An 18,937-nucleotide genomic window follows, 5' to 3' on the forward strand; every position below is an offset into this window, starting at 1 on the left:
CTCTGCCAATAGCTCTAGTCCGTCCTCTTGAGGAATGCACTTAAGCTTGACTCCGTTCGGCCTCCTTCTGTACAGGGTATCATCCACAAACTGGTACATGTTGGACCGACATGCTACTTTCTCTGCTTCTTCCTTTTCCTCAGGGAGCACTCCTGTTTGGAGGAAATGGACGGTGGGTTGTGCCCATGCCGGAGCCTGGGGCTCGGCGACAAGGACCAAAGGCACATCTTTGGCCGAAGGGGCAGCTGCCTCTACGATCAGGGCCCGAGGCCCCGTCGGAGGTAGTTGCCCCTCAGCAAGATTGGGGTACCCGGCAACCTCCTTGCCGGCGGCTCCTGGGAGCTCAGCTGGAAGGTACTTGCCAGGGCTCATCTTCCTTCGCTTGTTCTGCCCCGCTGATGGCTCTACGGATGGTTGTATTAACTGAAGTACAATGGTACCTGGTTCCAGGCAACTTGAGGGCAGCGCGTTTCGACAGGTCATCGGCAATGTTGTTCTCCGCTCGGGGAACATGTTCTTCCTGTAAGCCGTCGAAACGTTCTTCCAACTTCCTCACTTCATTCACGTAGGCCTCCATCAGCGGGCTCTGGTAATCCTTGTTGAATTGCTTGATGACGAGCTGCGAATCACCTCTGATGATGAGCTTCTTGATTCCAAGGTCTGCCGCGATCCTGAGACCGGCAAGCAACCCCTCGTACTCCGCCGTATTGTTCGTTGATTTCTCCCGGGGGAAGTGCATCTGGATTACGTACTTGAGGTGCTCTCTGGTGGGTGCGACGAGTAGCACGCCAACACCAGCACCTTGGAGTGAGAAAGCTCCGTCAAAGTACATAATCAACTCGCTACTCGTCTCCTTGCCGGGAAGGGTGGTCTCTTGGATCTCCTCGTCGGGCGTCGCGGTCCATTCTGCTATGAACTCTGCCAAAGCTTGGCTCTTGATCATAGAAGTACTTTCAAACCTGAGGCCAAAGCTCGACTGCTCCAATGCCCACTCCACAATCCTCCCTGACGTATCTGGGTTGTGCAAAATCCGTTGCAAAGGGAGGCGGGTGATGACGGTGATCTCATGCGCTTGGAAATAGTGGCGCAGCTTCCTCGAGGCCATGAGAAGGCCGAAAAGCAGGTTCTGCATTCCAGAATATCTCGACCTAGCCCCCTGCAAGAGGGAGCTGACAAAATATACTGGGTGTTGCACCATATTCTTCTTTGGTCCCACTTCGCCCATCCGCTCAGGCTCTGCCTTGCCGGGTTCGGGCCTTGCCGGGGGTTCTGGTTCGCCGGTGTCAGGCTCTGCTGGGGAAGACCCCGGCCCGCCATCCGACGGCTTTGCTGCACCTACTGCTTCTCCCTCAGGTTCCCTCTGTGCCACCAGCGCAGCACTGACCACTTGATTCATTCCCGCTAAGTACAACAACAATGGCTCTCGTGGTTTAGGTGCGACTAGTGTTGGCATGGAGGAGAGGTACCTCCTCAAATCTTGCAGTGCTGCCTCTGCCTCCGGACTCCATTTTACTGGACCCGCCTTTTTCAAAACTTTGAAAAAGGGGAGGGCGCACTCAGCAGATTTGGAGATGAACCTACTCAGGGCAGCAACGCAGCCAGCGAGCCTATGGCCGTCTTTGACCCATTTCAGTGCCTCAATCTGCTCAATCGCTTTGATCTTGTCGGGATTTGCTTCGATTCCGCGTTGAGACACAAAGAACCCGAGAAGTTTGCCGGAGGGGACACCGAACACGCACTTCTCTAGGTTGAGCTTGAGATTGATCTTGCACAGGTTTCCGAATGTTTCTTCCAAATCTTGCACGAGCATGGCCCTGTCCTTGGTTTTGACCACTATGTCATCCATATAAGCTTCCATATTTCTATGTAGCTGGGGTTCAAAACCAATCTGGACTGCTCGGGCAAACATCAAACCAGCGCTCTTCAACCCGAAAGGCAATTGTACAAAACAGTACGTACCACATGGGGTGATGAACGCAGTCTTCTCTTCATCTTCCGTCATCATGAAGATCTGGTGGTACCCTGAGTAGGCATCGAGGAATGATAGCAGGTCACACCCGGCAGTGGAGTCTACAATCTGGTCGATGCGTGGCAGAGGGAAAGGATCCTTTTGACAGGCTTTATTGATGTCTGTGTAATCAATACACAGCCTCCACTTCCCGTTTGCCTTACGCACCACTACCGGATTGGCCAACCATGTGGGGTGGAGTACTCCTCTTACCAGGCCTGCCACCTCCAACTTCCTGATCTCTTCGATGATGAACTCTTGCCGCTCCAAAGCTTGCTTCCTGACCTTCTGCTTGACGGGCAGCGCATGAGGACATACAACAAGATGGTGCTCAATCACCCCCCTGGGAACACCGGGGATGCCAGATGCTTGCCATGCAAATACATCGACATTCGCCCGCAGGAAGGCGACGAGCGTGCTTTCCTATTTGTTGTCGAGGGTGGAGCTTATGGTGAAAGCCCCGCCCGTGCCGTCCTCCTTGACGGACACCTTCTTGGTTTCTGGTGGTGCAGCCTTGGAATTCTTGCTCTTGCCGGTGGAGCTCTCTGGCACGTCCTCAACGGGTGCGCAACACTCCGAAGAGGTGCGCTTGCCGGAGTGGGTGCAAGAGGTCTTGCCGGAAGAGGTCTTTCCGGCCTTCTTCCTCCCTAGAGCTTCAGCGCCAGGAGCAAGTGCCCGGGCGGCAGTTGTGCAACTGCCTCTCGGTAGAGTTGGTCGGCGTAGATGAGTGTGTCTTTCTTGTCAGAGGGGACGGTGATGATGGTCAGCGGCCCCTGCATCTTCAACATGTTGTAGGCGTAGTGGGACGCCGCCATGAACTTGGCCAGCGCGGGGCGGCCAAGGATCCCATTGTATGGCAAGGGGATCTCGGCGACAAGGAAGACGATCTCCTCCGTCCTATAGTTCAGCTCGCCCCCAAACGTAACGGGCAGGAGCAAGTGCCCGGGTGGCAGTTGTGCAACTGCCTCTCGGTAGAGTTGGTCGGCGTAGATGAGTGTGTCTTTCTTGTCAGAGGGGACGGTGATGATGGTCAGCGGCCCCTGCATCTTCAACGTGTTGTAGGCGTAGTGGGACGCCGCCATGAACTTGGCCAGCGCGGGGCGGCCAAGGATCCCATTGTATGGCAAGGGGATCTCGGCGACAAGGAAGACGATCTCCTCCGTCCTATAGTTCAGCTCGCCCCCAAACGTAACGGGCAGCGTGATTTTACCTTTAGGCTGGCTCCTTCCTGGGTTGACCCCTTGAAACGTGCCCGTTTCCTCGAGGTCTCCATCAGGAATCTGCAGCTTCTTGATCACAGCGGGCGAGATCAAATTCAGACATGCCCCATCGTCAACCAGCACTTTGGTCACCTTGAGGTTGCGTATTGTTGGTGAAACAAAAAAGGCAAACACCCAACCGTAGTTGTGCGGTCAGGGTGGTCCTCGGTGTCAAAAACGATGGGCGTGCGGGACCACTTCAGTGGCCTCTGGGCATCGAACGATGGCTCCGCCGCAATGACCTCACGCACCCACTGCTTCAGCTGGCGGTGTGAGGTGTGCAACGAGGCACCACCGTCGACACACATAGCCTCTGTAGCCTTCTGGAACTCGTGCTTGCCGGACTCATCATCCTAGTCGTGATCATCATCCTCCTCTTTCTTGTCACGGCCCCGAGCGGGCCTCTCTTGTTGGTTATGTTTGCCGCGGCGACCCCCTTGGCCGCCACGCTTCTTGCCAGATCCCTCAGCACCATCCTGACCCTTCTCCTTTTCTGCAAGCAGCTCAACATGTCGGCAGTTCTGGAGGTCATGGCCCTTGGTGCGGTGGATCTTGCAGTACTGCTTGTCGGAGCCCCCTGGCTTGCCGGCGGCCGCCAGGGCCAAGCAGGCGGCGCACCCGGCAACCTCCTTGCTGGGGTCGTCAGCCTTGGCCTTTTTGGCGGCGCCGAGCTCGCCGGATCTCTCAACGGCAAGCACAGTCTTGCCCTTGCGCTTCCTATTGCGGCGCCGACCCTACTTTGTCGGGGCGGTGGCGTCTTCGTCTGTGGAGTCGGTTTCCGCACTGGCGTCCTCGCCGGGGTATTTCCTCCCCTCTTCAGCTCGAGCACATCTATCGCCAGAACATAAAGTTCAGCCACATCTTTGACCTTGTTCATCGCCAACTCTTCACACATCTTGCGGTTGCACACATTCTCATGGAATGCGCTGATAACGGCAGCGGGATGAACATCTGGGATGTTGTACTGCACCCGACTGAACCGCTGTATGTACTTCTGCAGGTTTTCACCTTCCTTCTGGGGGATGATATGCAAATCGCTTGCCTGGCCTTGAGCTTGGTGGCCTCCAGTGAAGGTGCCAACAAACTCATGACACAGATCCGACCAAGAAGAAATAGATTCCACCGGCAAGTGCATCAACCATGAAATGACGTTGGGTTTGAGTGCCAACAGGAAGTAATTGGCAAGCACCTTGTCGTCGCGGGCTCTAGCAGCTTGCATCGCGATGGTGTAGATGCTGAGGAACTCCGACGGGTGGGTTTTGCCGTTGTACTTCTCGCCAACATCGGGCTTGAACGTGCGGTGGGAGGGCCCGTGGAACTGCCGCAGCTCTTGGGTAAAGGCCGGACAACCCACCTCGTAAGGCAGGTCACCGGGGCTCCCCGGCGCCGGGTGGTCCATAGTAGGCCTCGCACGCCGATCTGACTGATGGTGCGTCTCTCGTTGTCGTCCGATGGTAGTTCGAGCATCTTCCTGGGCCCACTCCCGAAGGACTTGACGTTGGTCACGGCGTGTCCGCGGGTCGGACGACGCCGTGGAAACGTTGTCGATGACGTCGGGTCGACGAGCCAGACGACACCGTGGAAACGTTGTCGCCGACGTCGGGTCGATGAGCCGGTGGCTGTTGCCGCGGCCGCGGGGGAGGGGGGAGTGCACCGTGGTCGCAGCGTCTCTGGTCCCCCCACCACCGGCATGCACTGGCTCGTCAGGACGCCGGTGCGAGGGTCCCGCCAGGAGCGGCTCGTCTTTGTTGGCAAAGCTGACTAGGCTTCGGATGGTGGCTCTCCACTCGTCGAGCTTCTTCGCAGCAGGGGGGAAGTCGAGGAGCAGCTGCACGCGCGCCAGTGCTTCTGCTGGTGTAGGCGGCGGCGAGATCTGCGTAGACCGTGACGCGCTCCGACTTCTACCCGGGTTAGAAGGGGCTCTGTTGTGGTCTCGCGGTCGCACGCCGCCTGCACCGGTGTCTGAGCACGCACGCCGGCCTGGTTCGTCCTGTGAGTGGTGCACAGGGCTCTTTCCGCGGCGGTGCCCGGGGGCTCTGGCATCGCGGTGCTGCTCATCGCGCACAACCTGGGAGGGGCGTGGCGCGGGCGCCAGCAGGGGTGCCGTAGAGGCTGCTGCACCGCCAGTGGGCAGCACGGCCCCGCCCCCGGACCCAGTAGCGCGTGGCTCGTCATCTCGGATTCGGTCGACGCCACTTGCCTGGCTCCGATCGCCAGAACGTTGTGGATGCTCGCGGGCCACGTCTCTAGCCCCATCCGTGGGCACCCGGCCTCCTGCTCGCGCTGGCGCGAACGGGCCGGCCCCGGATGAGCCTATCGCTGTGATCCCCTTCTTCTTGGGAGCCATGGTGATGAAGAACTGCTAGACTAGCTGCTAGACCGGATTCTCACAACTACGCCCCCTACCTGGCGCGCCAAACATGTCGAGTGGAAAATGACACCTATGGGATCACTGGAATCCCTTCTGCGGTTGGTGGGCGCGGGGTTGTGCAAAGAGCGGGTCTAGAAGTGAGCACGAAGGTCGTTTACCCAGGTTCGGTCCGCGAGGATGCGTAATACCCTAGTCCTTCTTTGGTGTATATTTGAGTGTTCTTGAGCTTTTGAACTAGCTATGGTGCGTGCGTCGTCCAAAAGATCCGAATCCTCTCTCAGTACGCCGCGGGCCTCCTTTCATAGACAAAGGGGCTGCCACAGTGGCACACAGGAGGTGGAAAGGAATATAGTGTCCAAGCTTGTTGCTTGTCATTACAGGACAAGGCGCATTAAATGCGGTACTTAGGTGTCCTCTTGCTTTATTGGGGACGAAAACGAGGCCCGTCCCATCCGTCGCCGCTCCGCCTTGCTTCGACACGCGTCCAGGCCAACGAGGCATGCAGCGCCATGTAGGCTTGCAGGCTGCTGAGTTGGCGTGGTGGTAGGGTCTTCATGAAGATCTGCATGACACCACGCAGGTGCTTGCTGAATTGGCCCAGAGGCCGCACGCCACCACGCAGGTGCTCGCTTAGTTGTTGGGCTGGCAGTTGCATGGGAACGGCGGTGGAATCTTGGCAGATGTGGGCCTGGCTGCGGCCCCGCGGATGTCTTCGGCGAGTTCCCGGGCCCCCGGCAATGGTCTTGCCGTGGTGTCGTGGTCGTCCCCGGCAAGGATCTTGCCGGGGGTCTCGTGGGTATCCTCGCCAAGGATCTTGTCGAGGACCGTCGTCTTCTGATGCTCATCTGATCTGGTAGGCTTCTGGTCTTCACAAAGATCTGCATGCCACCATGGAGGTGCCTCCCGAGCCTTGGTTCCAATGTGGTTGACGGTGTTGGAACTCTTGGGCTCAAGGGTGGCTGCTCCGCTAGTGTTGGGCAAGTTGCCCTGGCAAGGCTCTTGCCGGGGCTGTGGAGGCTGCCCCAGCAAGGGCCTTGCCGGGGGAGTCCACCTCGCCCTTCTACTCTTTGTGTCTCTGTCTTGGCGTTGGTCTGGTTGTTTTATGCCTTTGCTTCCTCTGCCCGCCAAGCGTGGTCAGGGGCGTGGGGCTGTGACTGCCCACGCACAAGTAAAGGGGTGCAAAAAGGGACCCCTACTTTGGTACACCGACAAAGATGTGCCACAATAGTTTCAATTTCAAACCATGAAAAGGATCAGATTCAACCAAAGTAATTAACTCTGGGTCGACAGAGAATTCATAATCCTTATCATCAGTATAGATAGGTGAAGTAGCAAACTTAGGATCACATTTCATTCTAGCATTCAGAGATTTTTTTATACTTGCATAACAATTTCTCTAGATCTTATCGTATATGTGAATTATGCAACGCCGTCTTGTTTATCCAAGCATCTTATATGTGAATTTTGCAATGCCATCCCGCCTAGCCAGTCGTCTTATATGTGAATTATATCACGCCATCCTTTTTTTTCATTACGTATTACATTTGTCAACAATTTTAGTACAGTCAACTATTCCTCGTGTGCCTCAGCCATTTGACACAATGATGGAAAAATCTGGAGTGAAAACAAGGTCTTCATAGAGGACCATGCTATTTGATGAAGCGCATATCTCGCTAGTTACGGATAGCTCCTCAGAGGAGGATTAAGAGACAGATGACCAATCCTATTTCCCCGCTGAGGTGTGTGCTCTAACTTGGCAGGGTTATGTTGCTCATATTGTGCGTATGGTGTCTTGCATTCCCGATAGAGGCAAAGGTGTCCCGTCTTTCGATGAGATGGTGGCTATCGTTTATGGTGGAGTAGACTTTGAGGATCCGACTATGAACATTCGAGGACGTCGCGCTTTAGCAATAGCTAAACCAACTCCGAGAGGTTATTGACCACGCGGGAGCATGATCAACCTGACCACGAGGGTCTGTTTCCTGCTAGCAAATGAAGAACAAGCAAGAAACTGAGATTGCAATCTGGATATTGCGAATATAAGAGGAAAGCTTCATTAATGAAGGTGGGGTTCTGTGATGCCTTTGTCTGGTCGTTGAACACAAACGAAGTACGGGAAGTTGCAGCTATGGTGAACTTTTAATATAAACAAAACCCAAAGTCTAAACGGTGCCCTAAGGGCTGTACATATGGAGGAAGAGGGGGGGTTTCGTGGCCCTTGGAGGAGGGGTCCGAAACCAACCCTATCTCCTGTTTTCCCACAGATACGGACTCTAAAAACAGCCTATACTCAAGTATTTCGAAATTACATGGGCCTGGCCCAATAAAAAAGGTGACGCAACACCTATAATAGCCTCTCGACGAAATTTATGAAGTGGCATCTTGTATATTTCATCCAAGGCTTCATGCACTCATTATGGTGGCTTCAAAGTCCTGAATTCATCACTTGTAACTCTGTTCTTGTTCCCCATGCGCATGCCATCATCTCCATGCTTGGTCTTGCTGCAGTGTTCATCTCTCTTATCCATGCCAGGCCCTTCATTTGTAAGCAAAACAAATGTATCCAATTTAGGCAGCATCATATTCTCATGAACATTAGAATCACTACCAACAAACAAAAGTACCTGATAATTTAATTGGCGTGCGCGAGCTATAGTAATTGGTCTAGTATATATAGCAGTAGGGGATGTGGGTGTAACAATGGTATTGATGTCCTCATCATCCTCCCCTTCTTGAAATGAAGTCGTCCTCGACGGAAGCTCATCTTCCTCAACCAAATAAGGCTTCAAATCTGCAATGTTAAAAGTGGGACTAACCCCAAAATCTGCAGGCAGCTCAAGTTTATATGCATTATCATTTATTTTCTCTAACACCTTGAAAGGACCATCAGCATGTGGCATTAGCTTTGATTTGTGCAAATCAGGAAATCAATCCTTACGCAAATGTAACCAAACAAGATCTCCAGGTGCAAACACAACATGTTTTCTGCCCTTATCTCCGGCTAGTTTATATTTAGCATTCATACGCTCAATGTTTTCCTTAGTTAACTCATGCATTTTTAAGATCAATCCATCATGTTGTTTAGCATCAAAATTAACCTTCTTCGAAGATGGAAGAGGCAACAAATCAATAGGTGCATAAGGTAGGAAACCATACACAATTTCAAAAGGGCACATCTTAGTAGTAGAATGCAACGAACGATTATAAGAAAATTCAATATGAGGCAAACATTCTTCCCACATTTTCTTATTATTCTTGAAAACAGCCCTAAGCATAGTAGACAATGTCCTATTGACTACTTCAGTTTGATATTAGTTTGGGGGTACAAGTAGTACTAAAAAGTAGTTTAGTCCCCAACTTAGCCCATAAACATCTCCGAAAATGGCTAAGAAATTTAGTATCATGATCTGAAACAATAGTATTTGGCACACCATGCAAGCGAATAATTTCATGAAAAAACAAATCAGCAACATTAACAACATCATCGCTTTTATGACATTGTATAAAGTGTGTCATTTTCGAGAATCTATCCACGACGACAAATATACTATCCCTCCCCTTCTTTTTTCAATGTAAAACTAAAACAAAGTCAATAGATATATCCTCCCAGGGAACACTAGGTATTGGCAAAGGCATATATAAACCATGAGGATTGGGTCATGACTTAGCTTTTTGACATATAGTGCAGCGAGCAGCAAAACGCTCAACATCCTGTCCAATCTTTGGCTAAAAGAAATGTGTAGCAAGTACGTCCTTCGTCTTCTTCATGCCAAAGTGTCCCATTAAACCTCCTCCATGTGCCTCCTGCAACAACAAAAGACAAACGGAGCTAGCTGGAATGCATAGCTTGTTAGCACGGAACACAAATCCATCATTGACGATGAACTTGTTCCAAGTTCTTCCTTCTTTACAATTCTGTATTACATCTTTAGAATCAGCATCATGCACATATTGATCTTTGGTGGTCTCCAAACCAAATATTTTGAAGTCAAGTTGTGAAAGCATAGTATGGCGATGAGACAATGCATCAGCAATAACATTTTCTTTACCCTTCTTATGTTTAATGACATAAGGGAAAGTCTCAATGAATTCAACCCATTTAGCATGTCTACAATTCAGTTTAACTTGACTTTTAATATGTTTCAAAGATTCATGATCAGAATGTATAACAAATTCTTTGGGCCATAAATAATGTTGCCATGTCTCTAAAGTCCGAACAAGAGCATATAATTCTTTATCATAAGTAGAATAATTCAGACTATGCCTACTCAATTTTTCAGAAAAGTATGAAACAGGTTTGCCATCTTGTAATAACACACCTCCTAATGCAATTCCACTAGCACCACATTCAAGCTCAAAAGTCTTATTAAAATCAGGAAGTTGGAGTAAAGGAGCATGTGTCAACTTATCTTTCAATACCGTGAAGGCTTCTTCCTGTGCGGTACCCCAAACAAAAGTCACATCCTTCTTTGTAAGCTTGTTGAGAGTTGCAGCAGTGGTGTTGAAATCTCTCACAAAACGCCTATAGAAACCAGCGAGGCCAAGGAAACTCCTCATTTGCATGACTATTTTGGGCTGCGGCCAACTCTCAATAGCTTCAATCTTGGCTTTATCAACTATAATTCCCTCTGGAGTAACAAAATAGCCAAGAAAAGATACTCAGTCGGTGCAAAAGGTGCACTTCCCAAGGTTACCAAACAAACGTGCATCACGTAAAGCAATAAAAAAAGCACGTAATTTTTCCAAATGTTCCTCCAAAGATCTGCTATAAATCAGTATATCATCAAAATAGACTACCACAAATCGTCCAATGAAAGCACGTAAAACTTCGTTCATTAATCCCATGAAAGTACTAGTTGCATTAGTTAACCCAAAAGGCATGACTAACCACTCATAATCCAAACTTAGTTTTAAATGCCGTTTTCCATTCATCCCCCAATTTCATACGAATTTGATGGTATCCACTACGCAAATCAACTTTGGAGAATATTGTAGAGCCACTCAATTCATCAAGCATATCATCTAGCCTAGGAATAGGATGACGATAACGAATAGTAATATTATTAATGCCTCTACAATCAACACACATACGCGAGGTACCATCCTTTTTCGGCACTAGAATAATAGGAACATCACAAGGACTAAGGGATTCACATATATAACCTTTATCGAGTAGCTCCTGGGCTTGACGCATAATCTCCTTCCTCTCCTCTGGATTGGTATGGTATGGTGCACGGTTGGGTAGAGATGCACCGGGAATAAAGTCAATCTGATGCTCAATCCCTGGAATAGGTGGTAATCCCGGTGGCACGTCTTGTGGAAAGATGTCAGCGAACTCCTGCAAAATGTTATTGATAGCAGGAGGCAAACAGGAAGGCACGTCCTTGAATGAAAATAATGCCTCTTTGTACACAAAAGCATAGCAAACAGATTTGCTAAAATCTAGCTCATCAATATCAGATTTGGTGGCAAGTAAACATGCACTTTTCAATTTAATTTCAGAAGCAACACTAGATGGTTTCTTATTAGGCTTCATTTGTTGCTCAAATTCTTTTGCCACAATCTGATTTTCACTCTTATTTTTCTCCTGTTTTGCTTTATTAACTCTATTAATATCATCTTTCAAAATGGAATCAGGAGTCATAGGAAGCAAAGTAATATTTTTATCCTTATGAACAAGAGTATACTGATTGTTTCTACCATGGTGTACAGAATTTTTATCAAATTGCCATGGTCTACCAAGTAATAAGGAACATGCTTGCATAGGTACCACATCACAATCAACATAATCAACATATGTAGAGATACTAAAATGCACACGAATAGTACGTGTTACCTTAACCTTGCCGCTATTGTTGAACCATTGGATGTAGTAAGGATGTGGATGTGGTCTTGTGGTGAGAGATAGCTTCTCCACCATCTCCATGCTAGCCAAGTTGTTGCAGCTCCCTCCATCTATGATGACGCGAACAGAACGTTCCTTCACAACTCCCTTTGTATGGAATAAATTATGCCTCTAATTTTGCTCAGCTTGTGTGACCTGCACACTCAAAACACGTTGAGCAACTAAACATTCATACCGGTCAGCGTCTTCAGGAGCCATGTATTGCGACTCATGATCAGAATCATCTCCACTATGGTCTTCACTTGTAATAAGAGCCAAAGTCTCCTCATCATAGTCACTAGCAGACTCATACCCACCATCCTCAGTAACAATCATCACACACTTAGATGTGCATTCTCTGACATAATGACATCCACCCTTGCAACGATGACAAATAATATCATGTGTTTGCCCTGTTGATGCCATGGATGAAGAAGAGCTCTGTGCAGGCCCAAAACGTGTGCTCTTGGCAGATAGTGGTGGTTGTGCCTGCTTTCTTGTATCACAGTTGGAGGTGGCAGCTGACGGAGGTGCCGGTGCAGCAGAACGTGTGGAAGTAGAGGATGCACGCGGTGTCCATAATGAAGGTTGAACTGCAGAAAAGTTAGTTCGCGCCAATGCCTGTTGATCCTGCACTTCACGTTTAGCTTTGCAAGCAAGATGGAATAAACAAGTGATTTTATTATATTCCTTATACTCTAGAATGATCTGAATCTCTTTATTTAATCCACCCATAAAACATGCAAGCATAGCTTCATTATCCTCAACAATACAACATCTAATCATGCAAGTTTGTAATTCCTGATAATATTCTTCTGCATAATTTTTCCTTGTCTTCAACGCTGCAATTTTTTAGGTAATTCACGTTGATAATATGGTGGAACCCAACGAGTACGCATAGCAGTTTTCAAAGCAACCCAAGTAGTTGGAATATTATTCGGATGTAATCTATGATGTTCAGACCACCACACACAAGCAAAACTAGTGAATGCACAAAGAGCAGCAGCAACACATCTCTCCTCGGGATATTGTAAACATGTAAAACGTTGTTCTATTTCTAACTCCCAAGTAAGATATATATCAGGAACATATCTACCCTCAAATGGTGGAATATTCAGTTTTAGTTTAGGGAGATGGTCAGGCTCTCGTACCTGAGGTGGTGGTGCAGCCCTACCATTGCGATTATTTGCATGTGGACGACCGGGTGCTTGTGGTTGCACGTTGTTCTGATTTTGATCAGCCTCATCCTCGTAATCGCCCACATAATCGTCATCCTCCTCAGCGGCAGCATCAGGAGCCACAAAAGCATCAACAGTAGGTGCAACGGCACCAGACGTTTGACCAGGCTCAAGGGGAACGTGCAGTGCTCGTCCCACTTGATTTGGAAGGCGTTGTTGTTGTTGTTGTTGTTGTTGTTGTTGTTGTTGTAGAGGTGCGACAGGTGCAGCCGGCGGTGGTTGTGGAAAACCCACGAGCAATTCATTAAACTTGTTATCGAGATTTGTTTCGAACGTCTTCTCAGTTCCATCTATCTTCTCCATGGCCTCTTCAAATCTGTTTAGCACATGTTGCACCTGTCCACTCGTCATTTGCTGAAACTTATCATGAAGCTCCTTGTTCGTCAAGTTCTCCCAGTCAACCTCGTCAGCTTGTGATCCTGCCATGGTTAGCAGCAATAGAAACACACAAGAATACGATCCTACAAACTACTAAGAAGTGGTGGTAGTGGGTGTCACAAATCTGTCAAGCAAATCTCAAATTCTTACCAGTTCTTACCTAGCAGCAGGCGGTGAGCGGCAACCGTTGTAGTCAAAACTCTCAAAGCCTGGATAGAGCGATTAACAGGGAGAGTCAAACGCACGACGTAGATATATGTGGAGCTAGGAAGGCTTATAATATGGTAGCAAAAAGGGTCAGCAATAATCAATTCAGAGATGCAAAGTTGAATAAACGCTCAACGACGGTATTGTGCTGGTCCTAGGCTAGACCGTACTAGAGACGCGAGCCTAGAACACAAACAAAATCATGGCGCGGTGTAAATAAGGGAAAAGCACACTCTGAAAAACAATTATGCTCTTTTTTTGCGCTCTTCTTTTTTTGCGAAAAATCACTATAATGGCGAGTGTCTTAAAACGCTTTCCAAATCAAACTAACAGGATAGGCATTCGGAAATCAGGGCAGCGACGATGAAAAAGTGCAACAACAAAAATTAGGGTTAGTTCATCATATCTGAACCAATCTGAGCCTTTGCATAATCTTTTTAGGGTTTTTGCTTTGTTGAATTTGCGCTTGCATCGTCGTGTCTAGTTGCTAGTCTTAGCATCTAGTCTTTTAGAGTTTCGAGTTTTGGTCATAAGTTCTCACGCCGCCGCACCATCATCATCAAAGGCTCAGATTGGTTCGGATATGTTGAACTAACCCTAATATTTTTTGTGTGGCTTTTTCGTGGACTGTAAGTATGAAGAACGGACTCGATCTAAACTACGAAAAATTGTAAAATCTCACCGAGTAACGTGGAAATCTGATACCACTTGATAGAGCCAAGGGTGCCCGTGTTTCGATGAGATGGTAGCAATCGTTTATGGTGGAGTAGACTTTGACGATCCGACTATGAACGTTCGAGGACGCCGTGCCTTAGCAATCGCTAAACCAACTCCGAGAGGTTATTGACCACGCCGGAGCACGATCAACCTCACCACGAGGGCTTGTTTCCTGCGAGCAAACGAAGAACAAGCAAGAAACTGAGATTGCAATCTGGATATTGTGAATATAAGAGGAAAGCTTTATTAATGAAGGTGGGGTTCTGTGACACCTTTGTCTGGTCGTTGAACACAAACGAAGTATGCGAAGTTGCAGCTATGGCGAACTTTTAATCTAAACAAAACCCAAAGTCCAAACGGTGCCCTAAGGGCTGTATATATGGAGGAAGAGGGGGGGGGGATTTCATGGGCCTTGGAGGATGGGTCCGAAACCAACCCTATATCTTGTTTTCCCACACATACAGACACTAAAAACAGCCTATACTCAAGTATTTTGAAATTACATGGGCCTGGCCCAATAAAAAAGGTGACGCAACACCTATAATAGCCTCTAGATGAAATTTATGAAGTGGCATCTTGTATATTTCGTCCAAGGCTTCATGCACTCATTATGGTGGCTGCAAAGTCCTGAATTCATCACTTTTAACTCTGTTCTTGTTCCCCATGCGCATGCCATCATCTCCATGCTTGGTCTTGATCCAATGTTCATCTCTCTTATCCATGCCAGGCCATTCATTTTTAAACAAAACAAATGTATCCAATTTAGGCAGCATCATATTCTCATGAACATTAGAATCACTACCAAGAAATGGAAGTACCTGATAATTTAATTGGCGTGCGCGAGCTCTAGTAATTGGTCCAGTATATGTAGCAGTAGGGGATGTGGGTGTAACAATGGTATTGATGTCCTCATCATCCTCCCCTTCTTGAAATGAAGTCATGCTCGACGGAAGCTCATCTTCCTCAACCAAATAAGGCTTCAAAATTGCAATGTTAAAAGTGGGACTAACCCCAAAATCTGCAGGCAGATCAAGTTTATATGCATTATCATTTATTTTCTCTAACACCTTGAAAGGACCATCCGGCATTAGCTTTGATTTGAGCAAATCAAGAAATCTATCCTTACGCAAATGTAACCAAACAAGATCTCCAGGTGCAAACACAACATGTTTTCTACCCTTATCTCCAGCAAGTTTATATTTAGCATTCATACGCTCAATGTTTTCCTTAGTTAACTCATGCATTTTTAAGATCAATTCAGCACGTTGTTTAGCATCAAAATTAACCTTCTTCGAAGATGGAAGAGGCAACAAATCAATAGGTGCATAAGGTAGGAAACCATACACAATTTCAAAAGGGCACATCTTAGTAGTAGAATGCAATGAACGATTATAAGAAAATTCAATATGAGGCAAGCATTCTTCCCACATTTTCTTATTATTCTTGAAAACAGCCCTAAGCATAGTAGACAATGTTCTATTGACTACTTCAGTTTGACATTAGTTTGGGGGTGACAAGTAGTACTAAAAAGCAGTTTAGTCCCCAACTTAGCCCATAAACATCTCCAAAAATGGCTAAGAAATTTAGTATCACGATCTGAAACAATAGTATTTGGCACACCATGCAAGCGAATAATTTCACGAAAAAACAAATCAGCAACATTAACAGCATCATCGCTTTTATGACATGGTATAAAGTGTGCCATTTTCGAGAATCTATCCACGGCGACAAATATACTATCCCTCCCCTTCTTTTTTCAAGGTAAACCTAAAACAAAGTCCATAGATATATCCTCCCAAGGAACACTAGGTACTGGCAAAGGCATATATAAACCATGAGGATTGAGTCATGACTTAGCTTTTTGACATGTAGTGCAGCGAGCAGCAAAACGCTCAACATCCCGTCTCATCTTTGGCCAAAAGAAATGTGTAGCAAGTACGTCCTCCGTCTTCTTCACGCCAAAGTGTCCCATTAAACCTCCTCCATGTGCCTCCTGCAACAACAAAAGATGAACGGAGCTAGCTGGAATGCATAGCTTGTTAGCACGGAACACAAATCCATCATTAACGATGAACTTGTTCCATGTTCTTCCTTCTTTACAATTCTGTATTACATCTTTAGAATCAACATCATGCACATATTGATCTTTGATGGTCTCCAAACCAAAATTTTTGAAGTCAAGTTGTGAAAGCATAGTATAGCGATGAGACAATGCATCAGCACTAACATTTTCTTTACCCTTCTTATGTTTAATGACATAAGGGAAAGTCTCAATGAATTCAACCCATTTAGCATGTCTACAATTCAGTTTAGCTTGACTTTTAATATGTTTGAAAGATTCATGATCAGAATGTATAACAAATTCTTTGGGCCATAAATAATGTTGCCATGTCTCTAAAGTCCGAACAAGAGCATATAATTCTTTATCATAAGTAGAATAATTCAAACTATGCCTACTCAATTTTTCAGAAAAGTATGAAACGGGTTTGCCATCTTGTAATAACACACCTCCTAATGCAATTCCACTAGCATCACATTCAAGCTCAAAAGTCTTATTAAAATCAGGAAGTTGGAGTAAAGGAGCATGTGCCAACATATCTTTCAATACCATGAAGGCTTCTTCCTATGCGATACCCCAAACAAAAGGCACATCCTTCTTTGTAAGCTCGTTGAGAGGTGTAGCAGTGGTGCTGAAATCTCTCACAAAACGCCAATATAAACTAGCGAGGCCAAGGAAACTCCTCACTTGCATGACTGTTTTGGGCTGCGGCCAACTCTCAATAGCTTCAATCTTGGCTTTATCAACTTTAATTCCCTGTGGAGTAACAAAATAGCCAAGAAAAGATACTCGGTTGGTGCAAACGGTTCACTTCCCAAGGTTACCAAACAAACGTGCATCACGTAAAGCAATAAAAACAACACGTAAATATTCTAAATGTTCCTCCAAAGATCTGCTATAAATCAGTATATCATCAAAATAGACTACCACAAATCGTCCAATGAAAGCACGTAAAACTTCGTTCATTAATCTCATGAAAGTACTAGTTGCATTAGTTAACCCAAAAGGCATGACTAACCACTCATAATCCAAACTTAGTTTTAAATGCCGTTTTCCATTCATCCCCCAATTTCATACGAATTTGATGGTATCCACTACGCAAATCAACTTTGGAGAATATTGTAGAGCCACTCAATTCATCAAGCATATCATCTAGCCTAGGAATAGGATGACGATAACGAATAGTAATATTATTAATGCCTCTACAATCAACACACATACGCGGGGTACCATCCTTTTTCGGCACTAGAATAATAGGAACAGCACAAGGACTAAGGGATTCACATATATAACCTTTGTCGAGCAGCTCCTGGGCTTGATGCATAATCTCCTTCGTCTCCTCTGGATTGGTATGGTATGGTGCATGGTTGGGTAGAGATGCACTGGGAATTAAGTCAATCTGATGCTCAATCCCTGGAATAGGTGGTAATCCCGGTGGCACGTCTTGTGGAAAGACGTCCAGTGAACTCCTGCAAAATGTTAGTAATAGCAGGAGGCAAACAGGAAGGCACGTCCTCGAATGAAAATAATGCCTCTTTGTACGCAAAAGCATAGCCAACAGATTTGCTAAAATCTAGCTCATCAATATCAGATTTGTTGGCAAGTAAACATGCACTTTTATATTTAATTTCAGAAGCAACACTAGATGGTTTATTATTAGGCTTCATTTGTTGCTCAAATTCTTTTGCCACAATCTGATTTTCACTCTTATTTTTCTCCTGTTTTGCTTTATTAACTCTATTAATATCATCTTTCAAAATGGAATCAGGAGTCATAGGAAGCAAAGTAATATTTTTATCCTTATGAACAAGAGTATACTGATTGTTTCTACCATGGTGTACATAATTTTTATCAAATTGCCATGGTCTACCAAGTAATAAGGAACATGCTTGCATAGGTACCACATCACAATCAACATAATCAACATATGTAGAGATACTAAAATGCACACGAACAGTACATGTTACCTTAACCTTGCCACTATTGTTGAACCATTGGATGTAGTAAGGACGTGGGTGTGGTCTTGTGGTGAGAGATAGCTTCTCCACCATCTCCATGCTAGCCAAGTTGTTGCAGCTCCCTCCATCTATGATGACGCGAACAGAACGTTCCTTCACAACTCCCTTTGTATGGAATAAATTATGCCTCTGATTTTGCTCAGCTTGTGTGACCTGCACACTCAAAACACGTTGACCAACTAAAAATTCATACCTGTCAGCGTCTTCAGGAGCCATGTATTGCGACTCATGATCAGAATCATGTCCACTATGTTCTTCACTTGTAATAAGAGCCAAAGTCTCCTCATCATAGTCACTAGCGGACTCATACCCACCATCCTCAGTAACAATCATCACACACTTAGATGGGCATTCTCTCACATAATGACCTCCACCCTTGCAACGATGACAAATAATATCACGTGTTTGCCCTGTTGATGCCATGGATGAAGAAGAGCTCTATGCAGGCCCAAAACGTGTGCTCTCGACAGATAGTGGTGGTTGTGCCTGCTTTCTTGTATCACGGTTGGAGGTGGCAGCTGACGGAGGTGCCGGTGCAGCAGAACGTGTGGAAGTAGAGGATGCACGTGGTGTCCATAATGAAGGTTGACCTGCAGAAAAGTTAGTTCGCGCCAATGCCTGTCGATCCTGCACTTCACATTCAGCTTTGCAAGCAAGATGGAATAAAGAAGTGATATTATTATATTCCTTATACTCTAGAATGGTCTGAATCTCTTTATTTAATCCACCCATAAAACATGCAAGCATAGCTTCATAATCCTCAACAATACCACATCTAATCATGAAAGTATGTAATTC

General features: G+C 46.6%; 1 protein-coding gene across 1 annotated transcript in view; it reads right to left on the reverse strand.

The window, feature by feature from the left end:
• The window catches only part of LOC141027864 (uncharacterized), a 79,346-nt gene extending 60,784 nt beyond the window's left edge, over positions 1–18,562 (reverse strand). The window contains exon 1 of the mRNA XM_073505409.1: positions 17,992–18,562. Within this exon, the coding sequence (XP_073361510.1) occupies positions 17,992–18,562 (571 nt within the window). The remainder of the gene's footprint in view (positions 1–17,991) is intronic.
• Between the last annotated feature and the right edge of the window lie 375 nt (positions 18,563–18,937).

Source organism: Aegilops tauschii, chromosome 1 (assembly GCF_002575655.3).
Source record: "Aegilops tauschii subsp. strangulata cultivar AL8/78 chromosome 1, Aet v6.0, whole genome shotgun sequence".
Taxonomy (NCBI): domain Eukaryota; kingdom Viridiplantae; phylum Streptophyta; class Magnoliopsida; order Poales; family Poaceae; genus Aegilops; species Aegilops tauschii.